The sequence below is a fragment of the Cervus canadensis genome, chromosome 11 (genome assembly GCF_019320065.1).
Source record: "Cervus canadensis isolate Bull #8, Minnesota chromosome 11, ASM1932006v1, whole genome shotgun sequence".
Classification (NCBI taxonomy): Eukaryota; Metazoa; Chordata; class Mammalia; order Artiodactyla; family Cervidae; genus Cervus; species Cervus canadensis.
The window spans coordinates 52,173,303-52,194,551 of NC_057396.1; the positions used below are offsets into that span (position 1 = coordinate 52,173,303).

At 37.4% G+C, this 21,249-nt stretch overlaps 1 protein-coding gene across 3 annotated transcripts in view; it reads left to right on the plus strand.

Annotated features, from left to right (window-relative positions):
- ANO3 (anoctamin 3) overlaps positions 1–21,249 on the plus strand; it is a 428,911-nt gene that overhangs the window by 207,829 nt on the left and 199,833 nt on the right. For 2 of the 3 annotated variants that reach the window (XM_043482413.1, XM_043482414.1), the window contains exons 2-3: positions 15,013–15,207; positions 16,154–16,225. The exons of the other annotated variant lie outside the window; for it this stretch is intronic. In XM_043482413.1, coding sequence (XP_043338348.1) covers positions 15,013–15,207; positions 16,154–16,225 — 267 coding nt within the window. The remainder of the gene's footprint in view (positions 1–15,012; positions 15,208–16,153; positions 16,226–21,249) is intronic. 3 annotated transcript variants of the gene reach the window in all.

Genomic DNA, 21,249 nt, shown 5'->3' on the forward strand with positions numbered 1-21,249 from the left:
GTGGTAGAACAGCCACTTTTGAAAAAAGTTGACAGTTCCTGTAAAAGTTAAATGTGCGCTTACCGTATGACTCAGCAAGCCTGCTGCTGTTGTCACTTCAGTCATGTCCGACTCTGTGCGACCCCATAGGTGGCAGCCCACCAGGCTCCCCCGTCCCTGGGATTCTCCAGGCAAGAACACTGGAATAGGTTGCCATTCCCTTCTGCAATGCATGAAAGTGAAAAGTGAAAGTGAAGTCGCTCAGCCGTGTCCGACTCTTAGCGACCCCATGGACTGCAGCCTACCAGACTCCTCCATCCATGGGGTTTTCCAGGCGAGAGTACTGGAGTGGGTTGCCATTGCCTTCTCCTCAGCAAGCCTACTCCCATGCATTTATGAGAATTTAAAGCATCTATGTAAATGTTTATAGTAGCATTATTCATAAGCACAACAACTAGACACAACCCAAATGTACTTAAATGAGTGAGTGGATAATCTAATTCTGTTACCTTAAGGAATCCACTGGTGGTTCAGTGGTTAAGATTCCACGCTTCCAATGCAGGGAGTGTGGATTTGATATTTGTTCAGGGAACTAAGATCCTGCATGTTATGTAGCATGGCCAAAAAATAATGTGTTACCTCCATACAATGGAGTTATGACTTGGTAATAGAAATGAATTCAAATGAATAGGTTATTGATACTTAACAAAAACACAGATGGTTCTCAAGTGCATTTTGCCAAATGAAAGAACCTAATCTTAAAATTTATACAGTGTACAATGTACAGTCCTGTTTACGTGGTACTCTGGAAAAGGCAAAAAAGTAGGTGAAAAGAACAAATCACTAATTGTCAGGAATTAAGGGTGAAGGAAGAGCCTGAACACAAATGGGAAGACTTGGAAATTTTTTGAGGTGTTGTAATTTTTCCAACTGTGCTTTTGGAGTGGTTATAAGACTATATGTTTGTGTCAAAATCAAATAACTGTACAACAAAAAAGTTAATTTTCTTTTATGTAAATTAAAAAAGGGGAAAAATCCAAGCATATGTGTTATCTCTCAAAACACATATGGTTTTTATAACGAGAATAACAGTGCTTGGCAAAAATAATCTTAGGTTTTATTGAACTCAAAACTTTGAAAAAATAATATAGTCTTCCTCATGCAGGTAAACCATGGTTTTAAAAATATAATTTCAAAAATCAAAGCTAAAATGCTATTAAACTAAACTAAAACTCAAATTCTGACCTTCTATAAAATAAATATCCCCTAGAAGAGTAGTTGATAAATAATAGGTGGTAATTAGTAGTAATACAAACATAATTAAACAGCAATATTAATAATAGCAATAATATGTGAAATCCTTATTATTTGTTATTTGTTTTTAAAAATAGACTTTATTTTTAAATACCACAGGAATAGCTAAAATTTCTCATCCTGAACTGGTTGAAAAAATACCGAAGTAAATATTACTTTTTCTTTTGTTTTCCTAGCATTAGTAAACTAATTTTTCCCATTCTTAATTAAGCTTTTGAAATAAGCTTTCAATGATAAAATATCAAACTATATTCAAAATCAGATGCATAAATTGCCAACCTTTGGCACAGTATGAACAAAACCATAAGTAAGAACAACGGCAGCAGGTGGCAAGAAGTGGGAAGATCTGTGGTTACAAATGTTCATGGTAGGATAAAAATATAGAACAGCTTGTGTCCCAGTGCAGTACTGGTTAGACTAATCATGCCTGTGTTTGGGTTCATATTCTACACATCAACAAATTTCTTCTAGTTATTGGTTTTACCAGTAACAATGTGTGGTTGGAAGAGGTTAGATTTTTAGATTTTCAAAATGTTGTCATAGACCCGTGTGATACAGTGGGAGTCTTCAGAACCCCCCTACTTCAGGACAGAGTGTAATACAAGTGTCCTTGCAGTGTCCAAATACTTTGGTCAAATGACTTTTTTGAGCTCTTTGGAGTGAAACAGCCTGTGCTGGTCTTGGCATTCGTATAAATAGTATAACTTTGCAGCTTGTCAGAGGTACTCTAAGTCTTTAAGTGTTTTTTCCTTATCCAAACCCAAGATTTAGTTTCATTTGGTGCTACCTTCCATGGGGCAGGTAAGGGTTGATCAGGAATTTCATTTTACCCTTCTACATACACATGCACAGACACATACACACACACAACTACATTAAGTATAATGCAAGGAGCACCCCTGTGGTTTTCATAATAATAACTCCAAGGTATTTAAAGGTTTCATTTTCATCCCTTTCTCACAGCATTGAGAATCCAGTGAGTTTGATTAGGCATTTGAAGTCTATCAGTCATCATGGTAGTGCTGGAAAAAAAAACAATAAACATTTTTGTCAAACCTGATAGCCCTGGGCTGCATTTCCGTTAGAATATGAACTTGATGATGAATGAATGATACAGAAATCTGCTGGTTTTTAGCTAACTTCTGTCAAAAAACAGCTCAGAAGACAAAATCCTGAAAATATCTTTTCCCTTTCCATTGAAGAGTTCAAACAGGTGTTTTGGGTCACAGGTGGTCTTATAGGATGTGTGAAGGGGCATGGATTTTGGGCACACACAGTGAGATGAACTATCAACTGTTCCAGTTCCTGCAATGATCCTACGTGGTGGTTCCACCAAGATCATTACCAGTCTTTTCCCTAAGAAGTCCACTGCCCCCACCTGCATGAAACACGCTTGTGGTACATTAATTGAACAGTAAAATTCAAGGTTTCAAAGGTTACCTGGAGGCTATTTCAAAAGGATATCTGCAACTATTCAAGGTTATTTTTGATACATGTCCTGTCCTAAATTATCTCCTATTAGTGCATCCAAGATTTTCAAACACAAAAGGATTAGATAGAAAATGGAAAAAAAGAATATTTATGAGCCTTGTTAGACATTGTAATTAGGCAGTTCAGGAGGAAGCTTTGGGCCCATTTGGGGTTCTTCATTAGAACCATTGTTAGTTTGCATGAAATTCCGTAATTTCTTAATATGTTGGTAGAAGGTTTGCTTCTGCTATTGGATTTTAATCTTTGAGAGTGTGTAGGGAATCTACTTGGAGAAGGTAATGGCAACCCACTCCAGTACTCTTGCCAGAGGAGCCTGGTGGGCTGCAGTCCATGGGGTCGCACGGAATCGGACACGACTGAGCGACTTCACTTGCACTTTTCACTTGCATGCGTTGGAGAAGGAAATGGCAACCCACTCCAGTGTTCTTGCCTGGAGAATCCCAGGGATGGGGGAGCCTGGTGGGCTGCCGTCTATGGGGTCGCACAGAGTCAGACACAACTGAAGCGACTTAGCAGCAGCAGCAGGGAATCTACTAATTTTCAGTTTCTTTCTTGGGCATTGGTTCATGAATCCTTGTTCAAACAGTTGTTGCCTTTTGAACATAGTGATCTCTTTCCTTCAAGGATTTAGGTAGGAATTCTGTCAAATATACTGCAATTTCTTTTACCCAGATGCAGTCCTTGACACTAATTACCAAAACTTAAGGCAGAAGGTTAGTTTCTTTATAGTGCTCTGTGTCTCTGTGACACATGAAATATTAATTTTTTGGAAAATGAGCTACTCATTATTTTATTGCTATAAAAGCTCCAGAAGTTTCTTTTTAAAAAAATCTGCATACTACATATTTATGGTTCTGATTTTAAATCTTATTACATCTTATATATACATGACATCATTTATTCATTTATAATAATAGCAAATACATATAGGATAAACTAAGTGCCAGGCATTATTCTCACACTTTAATCATTTAGTATTCACACTTGTCTGTAAATTAATTATCATTGGTGGCTCAGATGGTAAAGATTCTTCCTGCAATTCAGGAGACCCGGTTTCAATCCCTGGGTTGGGAAGATCCCCTGGAGAAGAAAGTGGCAACCCACTCTAGTATTCTTGCCTGGAGAATTTCCATGGACGGAGGAGCCTGGTGGGCTACATTATGTGGATTTGCAAAGAGTTGGACATGACTGAGCAACTAAAACAGACACACACTTTCTAATTTTGAAGTTGAGTAAACTGAAGCAGAGAGATTGAAAGGTTTATTGAAGATCAATAATTCATATTTTGCCAATAATTCATATTTGCTCATTCTTGTGCATGAGCAAAACCATCCCTCTTATCCATCCACTCTTACTTTTTCTTTCTCTATAAACCAAATGTGTGCAAAGTGCTAAGATCTCAAATCTGAATGAGACTTGGTTTCTTCCTTGAGGTAGCTCATGGTGTCACAGAAAAATATGCACCTATACTAGAAGTGCCTTGGGAGTGCTACAGATGCTTAGGGAACATGGTAGCAAATACTGCATAAAGGCGTTATGAAAGCTTTTCCAATTTGATAGCATCTGAGCCTCACTCTGAAAGATAGAAGTTTTCAGGACAAAAGAAGTAACATGAAGAAAATGTGGCTGATTGACCAGGTTATTGAAGGAATAAGGAGACGTTGACTGTGAGATTATGAACTTAACTACAGTGGGAAATTATAGGAAGAGCTGTTACAGATTTATCCTTTACTAATTTCTGTTTTTTTCCAGTGTATTCTAAAGAAAGCACTTTGCAAATAGCCCTTTTCCTAAATAGGAGGCATCTCTGTGACTCTCCGGTTTCATTTCTGCCAAGATCGATTTGAGTCTTAAAAAGGAAGCAAGAACGTTAATGGTATTTGAGGGAGAGGGGATTTGCAAATCACTGTATGGGTCGCTGTTTTCGTAATGATAAATGTTCATATCTTCTTTTTGGCGTTACCAAATTAATATTTAAAGAAAAATCTCACTTGTACTTCAAAACAGCAACAACAACAGCAACACTAAGTTGATAGGTTGTCTGAACCTTCAAGTTTCAGAACACTGTACCGTGAATGAAGAGTAAATCCCTTTTGAAGTCCCCTTGAGATTTATTTATTTATTTATTTTTAATTGGGGGAAAATTGCTTTACAATATTGTGTTGGTTTCTGCCATACATCAACATCAATCTGACATAGGTATACGTATTCCCCTCCCTCGTGATTTCAGTCTTTATGCGTGTAGGGTCTTTTACTTATTTATTCACTGCCATATCCCCATGGCATCTGGTCCTATCACTTCATGGCAAATAGATGGGAAACAGTGGAAATAGTGGCTGACTTTTATTTTTTTGGGCTCCAAAATCACTGCAGATGATGATTGCAGCCATGAAGTTAAAAGACGCTTACTCCTTGGAAGGAAAGTTATGACCAACCTAGACAGCACATTAAAAAGCACAGACATTACTTTGTCAACAAAGGTCCATCTAGTCAAGGCTATGGTTTTTCCAGTGGTCATGTATGGTTGTGAGAGTTGGACTATAAAGCAAGCTGAGGCAGAAGCTGATGCTTTTGAACTGTGGTGTTGGAGAAGACTCTTGAGGGTCCCTAGGACTGCAAGGAGATCCAGCCAGTCCATCCTAAAGGAGATCAGTCCTGGATGTTCATTGGAAGGACTGATGTTGAAGCTGAAACTCCAATATTTTGGCCACCTGATATGAAGAGCTGACTCATTTTAAAGGACCCAGATGTTGGGAAAGATTGAAGGCAGGAGGAGAAGGGGACGACAGAGGATGAGATGATTGGATGGCATCACCGACTCAATGGACATGGGTTTGGGTGGACTCCGGGAGTTAGTGATGGACAGGGAGGCCTGGCGTGCTGCGGTTCATGGGGTTGCAAAGAGTCGGACATGACTGAGTGACTGAACTGAACTGATATCCCCATTGTCTGGAAAAAATATGTAGCATCTATAACAATAAACACATAAAATGAATATATTAATTAGTAAAATACCTAATAGAACTTAATCTTGATCTTTCATTTGTAAGTATTCATTTGCATATCATTTGTGCAAACCCAATACCACACACTACAGCTATGATTGTGAACAAGACGAACGTGGCCCTTGCCCTCATGGAACTTCCCTTATAGCTAAAGAGACTATATTTTAAATAATATCCTAATAAATAAATGCATGCAAACATGGTAAGTTCTACTAAAGCAAAGTATATGTTTATAATAGGACATATAGCAAGGAAAAGAACCTATTTTGGGTGGACTGTGTGACTTGGAAATCAGAGCAGTACAGAAAGATAAGGGCTTTCCTGGTGGCACAGTGTTAGAGAACCCACCTGCTAAGGCAGAATATGCGGATTCGATCCCTCTGTCGGGAAGGTTGCCTGCAGAAGGAAATGGCAACCCACTCGTATATTCATGCCAGACATAACTTAGTGACTGAACAATAACAGCACCTTCATGTACTTACCCTTATTTAAAACAAACAAACAAACAAACAAACAAACAAGAAAACTTTAAATTTTATTCTCTCGTGTTAAAAAGGCATATGTTGTTTTCTCCCCCCAAAGATTTATGCTCGGTGCTCCTCTGAAGTTACACATCTGTACACATGTAGTAGATTATGTCTGTAGATTCCCCTACATTCATCCTGCACTTTTTTTTACCCTGCACTGTGTCCCAGCAAGCAGATATCTATGACTGACAGCAACTGCCAGTTCTCATGATCCCTAACTACCCTTTAGATTTGACCAGTAGGAGGCTTCAGCAGCAGATTAGAAGCTGACAAAAGAGAGGCTGGGGTATATTATTTCCTTGCCTCCCTTCATGCCTGTCTGTGGTTGGCAGTGGCTGTGTTCCTGTGTCTAAGCACATGGGATCTCACAGATTTCCTCTTCCCCACCTTTAATTGTCTCCAGGTTCATTTATCTACTTCCTCTCCTTGCTCTGTAGGCCCAAGGGTGATAATGGTTTCCGGGTACTATTAGTTGTAGCGAGCTTCCCTGACTGTTATCTTTTTCTCTTAATCCTGATCACTAAGCCTTTAAGTAGTCCTTTTAATAAACTCTTCAGTTATTCTGAGTTAACCATCTCTGGCTTCCCTAGTGGCTCAGTGGGAAAGAATCCCCTCGCCAGTGCAGGAGATGCAGTTTCGATCCCTGGGTTGGGAAGATATCCTGGAAAAGGACATAGCAACCCATTCCAGTATTCTTGCCTCGGAAATCCCATGGACAGAGGAGCCTGGTGGGCTACAGTCCCTAGAGTCATAAAAGAGTTGGACAAGACTTAGTGACTAAAAAACAATGACTGTCTCTACCCTGCTAGGACAGTATGAGTAGACATACTTTTTCTTCTTCAAGAGAGACAAAAACTGAAAAGTGAGTGAAGAGCAAATTATTATAAAATGAATTTTTAAGTAAACAGAGAAGTTGCTTGTTAGAGTCCAAAGAACAGAGACCTTGAAATCAGGCAGACCTGGTTTGTTTCAGGCTCCAACACTTCCTGCCTGTGGGACCTGAGACAAGTTACTTAATGCCTTTTGTGTCTCAGGATTCTCACATGTAAAGTGGGGATGACAAGTCCTAACAGGACTGTTATGAGAAGTAGTGATAACACAGGGTACACCTAGCATTTTGTAGGCACTCAATAAATAGAGCTTTTATCACATAGAAACAACTTCTGCCGAAAAGGACACACTCAAGCCACATGTTCTTCTGAGGGAGAGAAAATTATTATGATTTCACAAGTCAGAAAAATAAGAAAATTATGTGCCCATTTTTGCTTTTTTTTTTCCCATAAAGCTTATTATTTAGGTAAATATGCTTTGATTGTATCCACTAATATAGAAAAATGTGTTTGGAGTTTATAAAATTAAATAGCATCATAAGACACCATCTCTTCTCAGGCCATCAGTTCTAAAGTACTTCTGATAAAGGTATAAAACCTTACTAAATAGCTTAATTCATCTTGAGACTATAAAAAGAGACACATATATTTATTTTTAAATTTATTTAAAAAAATTTCCTCTAGAAAAACGAACCTCTAGATGAACCTAGAACCTATCATACAGAGTGAAGTGAGTCAGAAAGGAAAGATAAATATCGTATTCTAATGCACATATACGGAATCTAGAAAAATGGTTCTGAAGAATTTATTTACAGGGCAGCAATGGAGAAACAGACATAGAGAATAGACTTACAGACACGGTGAGAGGGGTGGAGAGGGTGAGATGTATGAAAAGAGTAAATAAAAAAATAATTTCCTCTTATGGACATAATATGAACTTCTTTAGATAACAATATTGTGTTCGTTTGCTACAAATATCCCAAAATTCTTCTAACAGTTTACTTGGCAGAAATGTCAAAGTTTGATCTATAAAATATGCATATGTTATATATATATATTTATAAATATTTATGGATTTATTTTATATATGTAAAAATATATATATTTTTTCACATGAGTCCTTAGGATGAGTTCGTTTTTTTGAAATTTTAGAAAAGAGTTGTGGGTCTTTTGAAAAATGTGTATTTTGCACCAAAAACAACAAAGATTTTTTTACTCTTCAATTTTCTCTTTGAAGTTTTCAAAGGAACTATTTTTCCAATTAAAACTTTTTATCATCTGGAAGCTCATTGAGTTAAGTAGTGTCTCAATCAGAACTTTACTTCCTTTGATGTCAGATGTCTTATGTGAATGTATTTCTAGAAAATACCTTATTTGCAATTGGACCTTTGTGTATACCCAAGTGAAATAGTCTTTTCATGAGATCCTTTTAAATATGTGAGCATTTATTAAGTCCTCTTAGAACAGCTGGAAGTAGTACTAATTGTTGTTTTAGAAAAAGCTGTGCTAAATATAGGAAATGACACATTTCTATGCTTCTACAGGTTTAACCTTGAACTGAAGAGCTGCATATGCTTACCAAAACCGGCATGTTACTGTGGTCTCTTCTCTAGTTATCAGCTTTAAATAGGTAACTGTCAAATATTCAAGGGTACCAGGAAAAGTCATACAAGAAAAGAAATGGAACTTTAGAATATAGAAGAAAAAAGGCCTGAATGTGCTGTGGGAGTAGTTAGTGTTAATCATGCCAAGGAAAGAACAGATATTGCTGGTTATGCCAAGCAGAATGTGATGGTGTTTGATGTGGGAATTTGAAAAGAAACTGTACTTTTTAGAACATTAGGATATCACAATTTCAGCTTAGATTTTATTGGTGTCTAGCAAAGCCAATCTGTATGATAGTTTTGGAAACAATTGTTTAGGAAATGAGAAAGTTCTGCTTTAAAGGTCAATGGGGAACAAAAATGCAGAGCTTTAGGAAGGATATATGTATCATCAACATTGTTTTCTCAACTTTCTTTTTAATGTTGCTTTTAACAAATGTTTTCCACAGTTACGTGTTTATGGAGAGCCTTACACAGAATTTCTTACCTTATATGCATAATCCTTTGTAGGAAACGTACTAAATCCAAGAATTATAAATAAAATTGTAGGAGAAGGAATAGTTCAGAAAGAATCAGCTCAGATTACCTTCACAGTCAGGACTTCACTGTTACTACCTCTTGGATTAGGAGTTCCTTTTTGGTGGTTTTATGATGACTTATCCATATTTGTATATGTTTTTAATATAAAGAACTACTTTTATGCATATTAACCTCTCCTGATGGTGAGCAGCATTTTTACCAAACTGTTTAACTGAGTTAAGTCCTAGTCCAGAAAAAGAAATCAATAATTGTTTGGAATTATTAAATATTAGAAAACTGAATGAATAAAAATTAGGTTTAAGCATAATAATATTTATGTTATATAACTCAGTTACACACATTGTTAATGATGGAAATGGAAAAATAACAATTAGGTTTATAAATAATAGCTGATACTTATTTTGTGCCACTCAATTACATACATCATAGCAGATTGTGTATTATTCCTATCCATTATTTTAGGGCTTCCCAGGTGGCCCAGTGGTAAAGAATCTACCTGAAGTGTAGGAGATGTGGGTTTGATCCCTGGGTCAGGAACATTCCCTGGAAAAAGAAATGGCAACCCACTCCAGTATTCTTGGCTGGGAAATCCCGTGGACAGAGAAGCCTGGTGGGCTACAGGCCATAGGGTCACAAAAGACCAGACACGACTTAATGACTAAACAACAACAATTATTTTATAGATCAGCACAAGAACAGCAACTTGTCAGAGGATGGGTAGACATCCCAGTTACTGTGTACCAAACAGCACACATTCGTTTTTCATCAGCACATTTCAGAGTTGGCTGAGGTTGTGGATATAGAATTACACGTTCTGAAGTTTGCTCTGGCTCTGTGGTTTCTACATTCAGAGCCCTCTGCTTAAAATTTGTGTGATATTTTTACTAAGTGAAACCATGGTAACCACTCATCTAGGATTGGGGTTTGTGAAGAGCCATGTGGGGAGCATTCTGTATAGATCATGGGTTCTGGAATCCAATGACTGTCACTTTCACATTCAGTTTTCTGCCAATTGCTTGATTTATGACCTAGACTTAGTAAATTTCATTGCTTCTCACATTTTCATTTCCCATTTGAAGTACATTTAAAACTATTTTATAAATTTTGGCAAATGCAGTTATTCAAAAAAAAGGACATAAGGCAGATAAATCTGTGAAAAATAATGGGAACATAAGCATATGCAGAATTCCCCAAAGAACCATAGGGAATTTTTATCCCCTACCTGGACTGCATCTGTAACTCATTTATACCTCTTTCATTACTATACTGCAGTTGTCGTTGTTGTTTTCTTCAGTTCTATAAATATGTTACAATCTTTCTACCTCAGGGCTTTTACACATGTTATTATCTTTACTTAAAAGCACTCCCCACAGACACATACATATAAACATCAACACAAACATACATAGACACCTTTCTATGTTAGGCTCCTTTTCGTGATTTTTTTGCCTAACATTGTCACTTCTTCAGAGAAAATGTCCCTGATCACTTCATGAAGAAAGACCTTTTTATAATTCTTCATTATATAACTATGCCTGTATTTTCATAGCATTTCAGACAATTTATATATGTATAACACGAAAAAGCAAGAGAGTTCCAGAAAAACATCTATTTCTGCTTTATTGACTATGCCAAAGCCTTTGACTGTGTGGATAACAATAAACTGTGGAAAATTCTGAAAGAGATGGGAATACCAGACCACCTGACCTGCCTCTTGAGAAACCTTGCAGGTCAGGAAGCAACAGTTAGAACTGGACGTGGAACAACAGACTGGTTCCAAATAGGGAAAGGAGTACATCAAGGCTGTATATTGTCACCCTGCTTATTTAACTTATATGCAGAGTACATCATGAGAAATGCTGGGCTGGAAGAAGCACACGCTGGAATCAAGATTGCTGGGAGAAATATCAATAACCTCAGATACAAAGATGACACCACCCTCATGGCAGAAAGTAAAGAGGAACTAAAAAGCCTCTTGATGAAAGTGAAAGAGGAGAGTGAAGAAGCTGGCTTAAAACTCAACATTCAGAAAACTAAGATCATGGCATCTGGTCCCATCACTTCATGGGAAATAGATGGGGAAACAGTGGAAGCAGTGTCAGACTTCATTTTTTTGGGCTCCAAAATCACTGCAGATGGTGATTTTAGCCATGAAATTAAAAGATGCTTACTCCTTGGAAGGAAAGTTATGACCAACCTAGATAGCATATTAAAAAGCAGAGACATTACTTTGACAACAAAGGTCTGTCTAGTCGAGGCTATGGTTTTTCCAGTGGTCATGTATGGATGTGAGAGTTGAACTGTGAAAAAAGCTGAGCACCGAAGAATTGATGCATTTGAACTGTGGTGTTGGAGAAGACTTTTGAGAGTCCCTTGGACTGCAAGGAGATCCAACCAGTCTATCCTAAAGGAGATCAGTCCTGGGTGTTCATTGGAAGGACTGATGTTGGAGCTGAAGCTCCAATACTTTGGCTACCTCATGCAAAGAGTTGACTCATTGGAAAAGACCCTGGTGCTGGCAGGGATTGGGGGCAGGAGGAGAAGGGGACGACAGAGGATGAGATGGCTGGATGGCATCACCGACTCGATGGACATGAATTTGAGTAAACTCCGGGAGTTGGTGATGGACAGGGAGGCCTGGCGTGCTGCGATTCATGGGGTCGCAAAGAGTCAGACATGACTGAGTGAGTGAACTGAACTGATACATATTGCTTGATCAGTGTCTGACACTCTACTTGAGTGAAAGTCCCATGAGGGCAGAAATTATATGTCAACCTTATTTCACCACTGTGTACCTAATATCAACATGGAGCCTACAGAGAGCAAAAACCCAAGTAATGTCTTTTCCGTGACTAGGTGAATACAGAGATGAATCAAATGAAGGAAAATACTGATAGCATTGATGAGCATAAAGCGTAGTCTCACCCTATACTGGTTTATGAAATAACAATATCTACATGTGGTGGCCTTCCCAGGTGGTGCTAGTGATAAAGAACCCGGCTGCAAATGCAGGAGACTTAAGAGATGCTGGTTCAATCCCTGGATCAGGACGATTTCCCTGGAGGAGGAAGTGGCAACCCACTCCAGTATTCTTGCCTGGATAATCCCCATGGATAGAGGAGCCTGACAGGCTACAGTCCGTAGGGTTGCAAAGAGGCGGACAGACTGAAGTGACTTAGCATGCACGTGCACGTAGGCACCAGTGTTATTGTCATCTTTAGCTCAACAGTTTTTGAACAAACATACATTCTGGGTTCAGTAGATTAAGGTGACTAATATTATTGTAGAGTCCCCATCAAGGCCATTCTCAGAGGACCAAGGCATTTCTCTCTGTTTCTAATATCTTTACTAGCAACTATCACCATCTTCCACCTGTGTGCTACCCCCACCCCAAAGAATATTTATTCATTTACTTATATGATCTTCTATGGTAAAAGACAGTTTTCAGCCAGAGCCCAGTAATAAAAACAGATCATTTAATATTAAATGTCAGTGTTTTCTAAATGAAATAAAATATTAGACCACATTACAAAAGATTCACAGGCATAAAACCTTACTAGGACAGATTTTTCCTGTGCAGTTTCTTGGGTGTAGTATTGAAAACTCTAGTCGGTCCTTAACTAAGGGAGACTGTATGATATTTGAGTAGGATTTCAATATGAGTTTTGTAGGCCTTCGGGAATCCCTCTTCAAAAGGGTATTTTCTTTTCTTACCATTATGGAGTCCCAGAAAGCTAAGTGAAAGAAAGTGAAAGTGTTAGTTGCCAGAGACTGGGTCAATTTATAATTCTTTCTTGCATCCCTTTCTAGTTCATGTTTTATTTGCACCCTGATAATTATTTGAAATGAATAAATACATTTTTTTAATAAAACAGGAAGATAAAATCCTTACTACTAGGTTTATCTGCATTTCATCTATTCAATCATGTCTTATTTCTGTAGAACTGCTTTCAAAAATTGTCACTTTTCCCCCAAGATTCTCATTTTTCTCAAAGGGCAGTGCACATTGGTGCCTCTGCTTGTCTTTATTTGCATTCATGCATTTAAAAAGTTCTTAGAAATCTGGAGTTAATTCATGAGCTGATTATAAAATAGCTAAAAAGTATTGACCAAAACAAGGTAGGTGGAGTTTAGTTAACTTGTTTGTCTTACAATAAATGTGATAATTACTGTCATGCGGGAGAAGACTCTTGAGAGTCCCTTGGACAGCAAGGAGATCAAACCAGTCAATCCCAAAGGAAATCAACCCTGAATATTCATTGGAAGGACTGATGCTGAGGCTGAAGCTCCAATATTTTGGCTACCTGATGCAAAGAGCTGACTCATTGGAAAAGACCCTGATGCTGGGGAAAATTGAGGGCAAGAGGAGAAGGGGGCAACAGAGGATAAGATGGTTGAAAGGCATCACTGACTCAATGGACATGAGTTTGAGCAAACTCAGGGAGATAATGAAGGATGGAGAAGGCTGGTGTGCAGCATTTCATGGGGTTGCAAAGAGTCAGACATGACTTAGCGACTGAACAATTTATCTATGTATCTATCTATCTATATATGTATACACACATGCACTAAGTACCTATAAAATAACAAGAAAAAGCCTAACAGCACACTAGAAAAACCTTAAAATAGCTTTGTCATTGAAGAGTTATAATTGGCTGTGAAATATATGAAAACATGTTGAATCTGTTACACAAAGAATAAAACAATTTTTTAGTTTTCTATTTGTTGGCTTTTTATTTTATTCAGAATTAAAACAATGGATACTGTCTAGAGTTGGCCAGGAAATTTCATAAGGAAATGGATTCCATCTTGTACTATTTGTGGAAGTGTGAAAACATAAAGCTTTCAGGGAGATCAGTTTGGCATTATTTATCCAAATGGTAAATATTCATGTTCTTCAAACCAGCAATTGTACATCTAAGTGTTTCCTCTTAGAGAAATACTCAATATGTGCAAAAGAAGGCATATGCCAGGATACTCACAGCAGTATCCCAGGGCTGAGGAATGCCCTGGGATTAACGGGAGGAAGTGAGGAATGAAGGGGACAGGGGTGTGCAGGGGCATGGGGTCATTCACTGCGGGGAGCATACAGTTACAGGGACATCCAGTTATGGAGGCAGAGTCCTATCTAGGGACATTGTTTCTTCTGGCATATCAGTCCTCTGTGAGGGGAGGGGCTGTGACATGGAGCGCAGGAATATTGTCCCTTGATCCCTGCCTATTGACCAATTTTTGTACTAAACAATGTATGCTACCTCTTTCCAACCTCTTGATCACCCATTAGTGTGCTATGCATGTGTTGAAAGGAGGATAAGGTATAAAAAGAAGGGCTCCAGTTAATAATACTAATTTGAATGTCAGTTCATTAGGTTTTATTTCCCTGCTTTAAAACCGAAACAGATTTATCCAAAGACAATCCAAATTGTTGTCCTCATAACTCCCCAAATGAACTTAAACCTCAGTTCCTTTTTTGCAGGCCCTTTAACAAATAGTGAAAGCTCAAAACTGGAAGAGGAGCTGTTTATTTCTCATAACTGTTTGACAAAAATCTCAAAACACTTCCCCTGAAAATATAGAAACAAAACTAATTCACTTAGTTCTAATCCCCAGGTGGTACTTTTCAATAGTATTTTCCTGAAACAGCCATCATGAGAATTAAAATTATTTGTTGATTTCTGCTGATAATTTCTTATTATTAAAACTTGCCATTTTGAATTTGTAGGTATGAATATAAGCAAGAGTGAGATAGCAAAAGAAACTTCATTAAAACCGTCTCGGAGATCCTTGCCTTGCCTGGCCCAGAGCTATGCTTACTCAAAGAGCCTGAGCCAGTCTACCTCGCTCTTCCAGTCAATTGAGAGTGAATCTCAGGACCCCACTTCTGTAACCTCAATCTCTGCTGACAAAGCGGAGCAAGGTGAGCTCTACTTTCTTATTTAACTTATAAAGAGTAGTGTTTTCCAACCCTCTCTCTCTCTCTCCCTCCCTCTTGCCCTCTCTTCCTTTCTTCCACTTAGTATTTATAGTCTTTAGAAAGGAGACTGGCATAGGAAGGAGAACAGTTGCCCCTGCCAATCAGACAAAAGGCCATTCCTTGGCCAGATTGTGTGTTCATCCCTTTACGTCCCTAAAAGTAGTCGATGCCATGCAGATATGGACCTACTTTCTGTTGACGGGAGCCAGACCAGCCACCCAAATCACTGGCTCGTTAGCATTACTAAGTGTGAATTTGTTACCAGTAATTAAATATGCCAGCAATAATAAACTTGGTTTCCTTAAAACAAAAGACCCAAAACTTTAAATAATACTGACTGTAAAACAGTAAAGATTTGATTGCATGAAGATGTGACTGGACAAGTGTTGGCAGCCAAAACTACACACAACTGCCTGTTTGAGATGCCGTTTTGTCTTTAGACAACTCCTTTTCAAAAGAGTTAGGAGTCAAAATACAACCAGACCCATCAGTGGATGGATGGGCTTTTTTTTCCCCATCCATCTCTAAAAGTTTTTATGTTATGAAAACTCATTTCCTTATGATTCCTGAAGCTTGCTTCCTCCTCTAGGTAAATGGAAAATTCTGATATTCTCTTTTCAATAGTATTGGGAAAGTACTGCCTATTTTAAATAGTCAGCTTACATCCATAGCCAACAAGGAAAGTGGCTAATTGTTCAAGAGAATCAAAGTGCTAAAATGTAAGATAGATGTCTTTCTTATTTCAACTCATTAACTTAAAAACATTTCTTCATGTTTGGCAGTCATTTGTCCCCACGGTCATTTTTGGATTAGTCACCATGGTCATTTTTCTGATCATTGTTATGTGTTTAGTCCCCCAAACTACAAAGTCTTTTTGCTGTTGTTCCAGTTAACACTGAGGAAGAGGGAAAAGATTCTGTGCTCAAATGTTCTTTCACCGACCTCAGTGATTTTTGCTTGGGTGAGTTGATTTTTGATATTTTCTTCCTCCTTTCCCCCGCTCCAAAAGTAAACTGTCTTCAAATTTAAAACATTATTTTTTAAAGAAAAAATTTCATGTTTAGTCTTTAACATTCGATGGATGAGAATAAAAGGTTAAAGTATTGTTAAGGTGTATCATGTACAGCTTGAAAATCAAACAAAGAAAAATTTAAATGAACAAGAATCCTATAACTGAAAAAGGAAAAAATTCTGCTGTTAGTCTTCTGGAAATTTCCTTCATTTCTCTATGAATAAATATATTTATACTACTATGTATAGATTTATCATATTTCAATATTATCTGTTGATATCTTGTGCTAGATGAAGGTTTAGTCCTTTTGTGTATGTAGCCTTTCATTCTTTTCAGTTACATTGCCATTTAAAATTTTAAATCTCTTCAGATTAAATTTGTAACTTTAAATAGTATATTTTTTTTAATTAAAAAAATTGCAATGTCACTTCTTTTCCTATAATTCCAAGTTATGGCCTCTATGCTACTCTTGAATACTCTTAGAGTCAAGGTCAAATAAACTCTCCTTTCCCACCCTCTATCAAATACTCAAAGTCATGTCACATTATGTTTATTTTGTTGCTTATATCATATCACAAACTTTTGTTAGTTTTATTTTCCTAGATAATCTAAATTTTTTCTCAGGAAAAGAAAAATATTCCTTTTTCTAAATACTTCCATTATATTTCAGCTTCTTGTTTTTATATCCTTTATCTCATTCTTCCTTAAGAAATTCTTAAGTGGTGTCATCTGAGATGACTTCTGTTGGTTCATACATTTGATTGTTATTTCCTTGTTTATAAAATTCTGCATTAAAAATAATTTCCTATGAAATTTGGTGATTAATTCAATGTCATCTAACATCTGTTATTACTGTTAGAAATTACTTTGTAGTTGATTTTTCTTCTCTGTGTACCTTTCTATTATATTTACTTTTTTTGTTATAAAATTATACAATATTATGTTTATATATTTGTGTATGTGTTTTAGTTCATCCCACTCTAGAGATCATTTGTCCTTTATATTTGTCTTATGCCTCCTTTCCATGTCTGTGATACTTTTTCTACAATTTATGCACTTTGGTTTTCCTTCTTTTTCTCTTTCGGGAAATCCAGTTAAAAGCCTGACATTTTCTCTCATCTCATGGTTTTGATTTCTGCCTCAGTTCAGGAGGATTCCTGGAACTTTTCCTCAAAATCTCTTTTCATTTATGTGTGGGGGGCAGGACAGGGGATGCAATAGTATATGTATACTTAGTTTCCAAGACTGTTTTTTGTTTTCAGAATGTAACTTTTTCAGAGTATCCTATTATATTTCATGAATACAGCGTCTCTGATCTCTCTAACAACACTTGGCTATTGTCCTAAGTTTTCCTTTGTGTTGTAAATTTTAGTCTGTTTTCCCAGGGATCATTTTTAGCTGTAGAATTTTCTCAAATTTCTAGTGATTTTTGGTCCTCTGTTTACGTTTAGGAAAGACTGACTTAAAGCTGGATACAAGGACAAGTCTTAGAAACACAAAGCATCTATGTTACAGTGAGTGGTTAAGGAACTGTTACTTCGATGATCCACCCATGTCAGATTGAGGACTGTACTCTAAAGTACCAATGCTCACATTACTCTCCTATGCTGTGAATTTCTGTAGAGAAATGGTTTCTGTTTGCCTGTTCTATTGTTTTGTTTTCTATTGCCTGTTTTGGTTCTCATCATGTTTTCACCCTCAGTTTGCATTCTTTCCCTCTGTTTATCTGCCATCTTTGAGTCCAGACGTCTCCAGGATTTGTCTAAGGAGAGTCACTCTCTCTTCTTACCTATGAACATATTCTAGGCTAAGCTGCTCCATTAGTTAACACTTCCATCAGAATTTTGCCTTCTAGAACACTCTGGTAGATTTTTACTTTTTAATAGTTATCTGAAGTCTCCAGAAGAAGGGGCAGCAAAGATACCTGAAAGCTCATTCAGCCACCTAGAACTCCTCTTCTTTACACTATTAACAAGTTAATGATAAATGACTCTTTGATGAGATATTTTGTCATATAGAACAGAGAGGGAAATCTGTGGAATACTTACTGTAGAGACTCAGTAGCCAATTTTACATCTAAAAATTCATCCCAAGAAAAATAATATTTGAAATTAAGAACATTTTTTTCTCACAGCTTTTTTTTATAGTCATTATCTAATTTAAAAACATAAGCAAATTATACTACCTTCACACCAGTCATAATGGCCATCATGCAAAACTCTACAAATATTGGAGATGGTATGGAAAAAAAGGGAAGCCTCCTACACTGTTGGCAGGAATGTAAGTTGGTACAGTCACTATGTAAAACAGTATGGAGGTTCCTCTGAAAACTAAAAATAGAATTACCATCTGATCCAGCAATCCCACTCCTGGGCATGTATCAGGACAAAGAGAAAGTGTTAGTCTTTCAGTCATGTCTGACTCTGTGATCCCATGGACTGTAACCCACCAGGCTCCTCTGTGCATGAAATTCTGCAGGCAAGAATAGTGGAGTGGGTAGCTATTAACTGTAATTCAAAAAGATACATGCACCTCTATGTTCATAGCAGCACTGTTCATAATAGCCAAGACATGGAAACAACTTAAATGTCCATTGACAGATGAATAGATAAAGAGGATATGGTACATATATACAATGAAAACAACTCAGCCATAAAAAAGAACAAATTAATGTCATTTGCAGCAACACAGATGCTACTAGAATTATGATATTAAGTGAAGTCAAGTCAGAAAGAAGAGATACCATATGATATCACTTATCTGTGGAATCAAATATAAGGCACAGATGAACCTATCTGTGACATAGAAACAGACTCACAGACCTAGAGAACAGACTTGTGTTTACCAAAGGGGAGGGGAATGGGTAGGAATGGGCTGGGAGTTTGTGATTAGTAGATGCAAACTATGACATATAGGATAGATAAGCAACAAGGTCCCATTGTATAGCACAGAAGTGAAAGTGAAAGTGAAGTTGCTCAGTCGTGTCCCACTCTTTGCGACCCCATGGACTATAGCCTACCAGGCTCCTCCATCCATGGGATTTTCCAGGCAAGAATACTAGAGTGGGTTGCCATTTCCTTCTCCAGGGGATCTTCCCGGCCCAGGGATCAAACCTGGGTCTCCCGCATTGTGGGCAGACACTTTACTGTCTGAGCCAATACAGGGAACCATATTCAAGATCTCGGGATAAACCATGATGGGAAAGCATGTAAAAGGAATGTGTGTGTATAACTGAGTCCTTCGTTGTAAAGCAGAAATTAATACAACATTTAAAATCAACTATACTTCAGTAAAAAAGCCCCCAAAACTTAAAAATTTAGTTTAAAAATTAAGCAATAAAACACAAAAATTCACAAAAATGGAAGCAAATTGAATATTTTAGTAATGGAGGAGTAGATAAATTGTGACATATCTACATGCTAGAATATCACAGACTCATTAATATACTATATTATGGAACATTTAGAGATATGTTGCTAAGAGGGGAAGACAACTTAATGTAAATGCTGCTACTGCTGCTAAGTCGCTTCAGTTGTGTCCGACTCTGTGCGACCCCATAGAGGGCAGCCCACCAGTCTCCTCTGTCCCTGGGATTCTCCAGGCAAGAATACTGGAGCGGGTTGCCATTTCCTTCTCCAATGCATGAAAGTGAAAAGTGAAAGTGAAGTCGCTCAGTTGTATCCGACTCTCTGTGACCCCATGGACTGTAGCCTACCAGGCTCCTCCGTCCAGGGGATTTTCCAGGCAAGAGTACTGGAGTGGGTTGCCATTTCCTTCTCCAAATGTAAATGCAGAGTGCCTCTTATTTTAGTTAAAAATGTATTGCAAAAGAGCTAGAAAGAAGTATACCATTATGCTAGCTGATACTGAATATCATCTCCACATGAGGTTATTTGGGGTTGCTATATATCTTCTTGCTGTCTGTATTTTCTTTCTTCTCTAAGCAAGATACATACAAGTGTTATATAATAAGAATATGTAAAGAAAAATATTGACATCAAAACTTTTTATAAGTTGAGAAAAATTCTCATATTTCAGTCAAAATAGCACACAATTCTATGCATAGTTTCCAAAACTGAAATTTGGAACTGGTTGATAACATTTGGAATAGCGGTGGTACTGAAAGATTGTATCCTGATCCTCCATTAGTAGACAGTATAATTTTTATTTATTTTTTCGATAACAGAGACAATTATACTCGATATACTCTCTTGCCTTTTACAATGCAAGTTTGCTTCATTTGAATAAGATTTATATTCTGATTCATACTTGTTGGACTTGCCTATGAGCAATGCCTTGAAACAAGGGCCTTTCCTTTTCGTAAATTGAATAGAAATAAATGGAGTTGGAGTTTTATCAAAGATGATACCCCAACACTTGTGTCTGCCCCAACAAGTATTTTATAACCTCAGACTGAATTTATTTGTAATCCGTGGAAGTTGAGCCCTGAATTTTCAGTAGTGCACACAGTGGTGGCCTGGCTGCATTGCCTACATCAGGCATTCTCAAGTCACCTAGAGCTTCTAAAACTTCCTGGAGCCCACCTCCAGAAAGTCAGTTTTAATTGATCTAAGGATAGAGATCAGGATCCATACTTTTAACTATTTCCCAGATAAATATTAAGTATAGCCAGAATTAAGAATGTCTAGCCTAAAACATGTATATTGGTCTCTCTCTGAAGACTTCGCCGAGACACTTTTTCATAATTTGTTTAAAGGATGAGCTGTGTTATTTATAATAGCACTCTGAATGACTGCGAATTAGTTGTGTTTTTTAAAATAATACCTCTTTGTGTGTGTGTGGCTTAAACACAATGTTGGCTTATTAAGTTTCCTAATTAAAGGAAGACAGCCACCAGCAGGTTCATTTCACATACAACATCGAGAAGAGCATTTCATCAGAACAGATATGCTCAATCAGAGTGCAAAGGTCTTTCCCATAAAAAGTAATTAATCTTGAAAGAGGTTACTTGT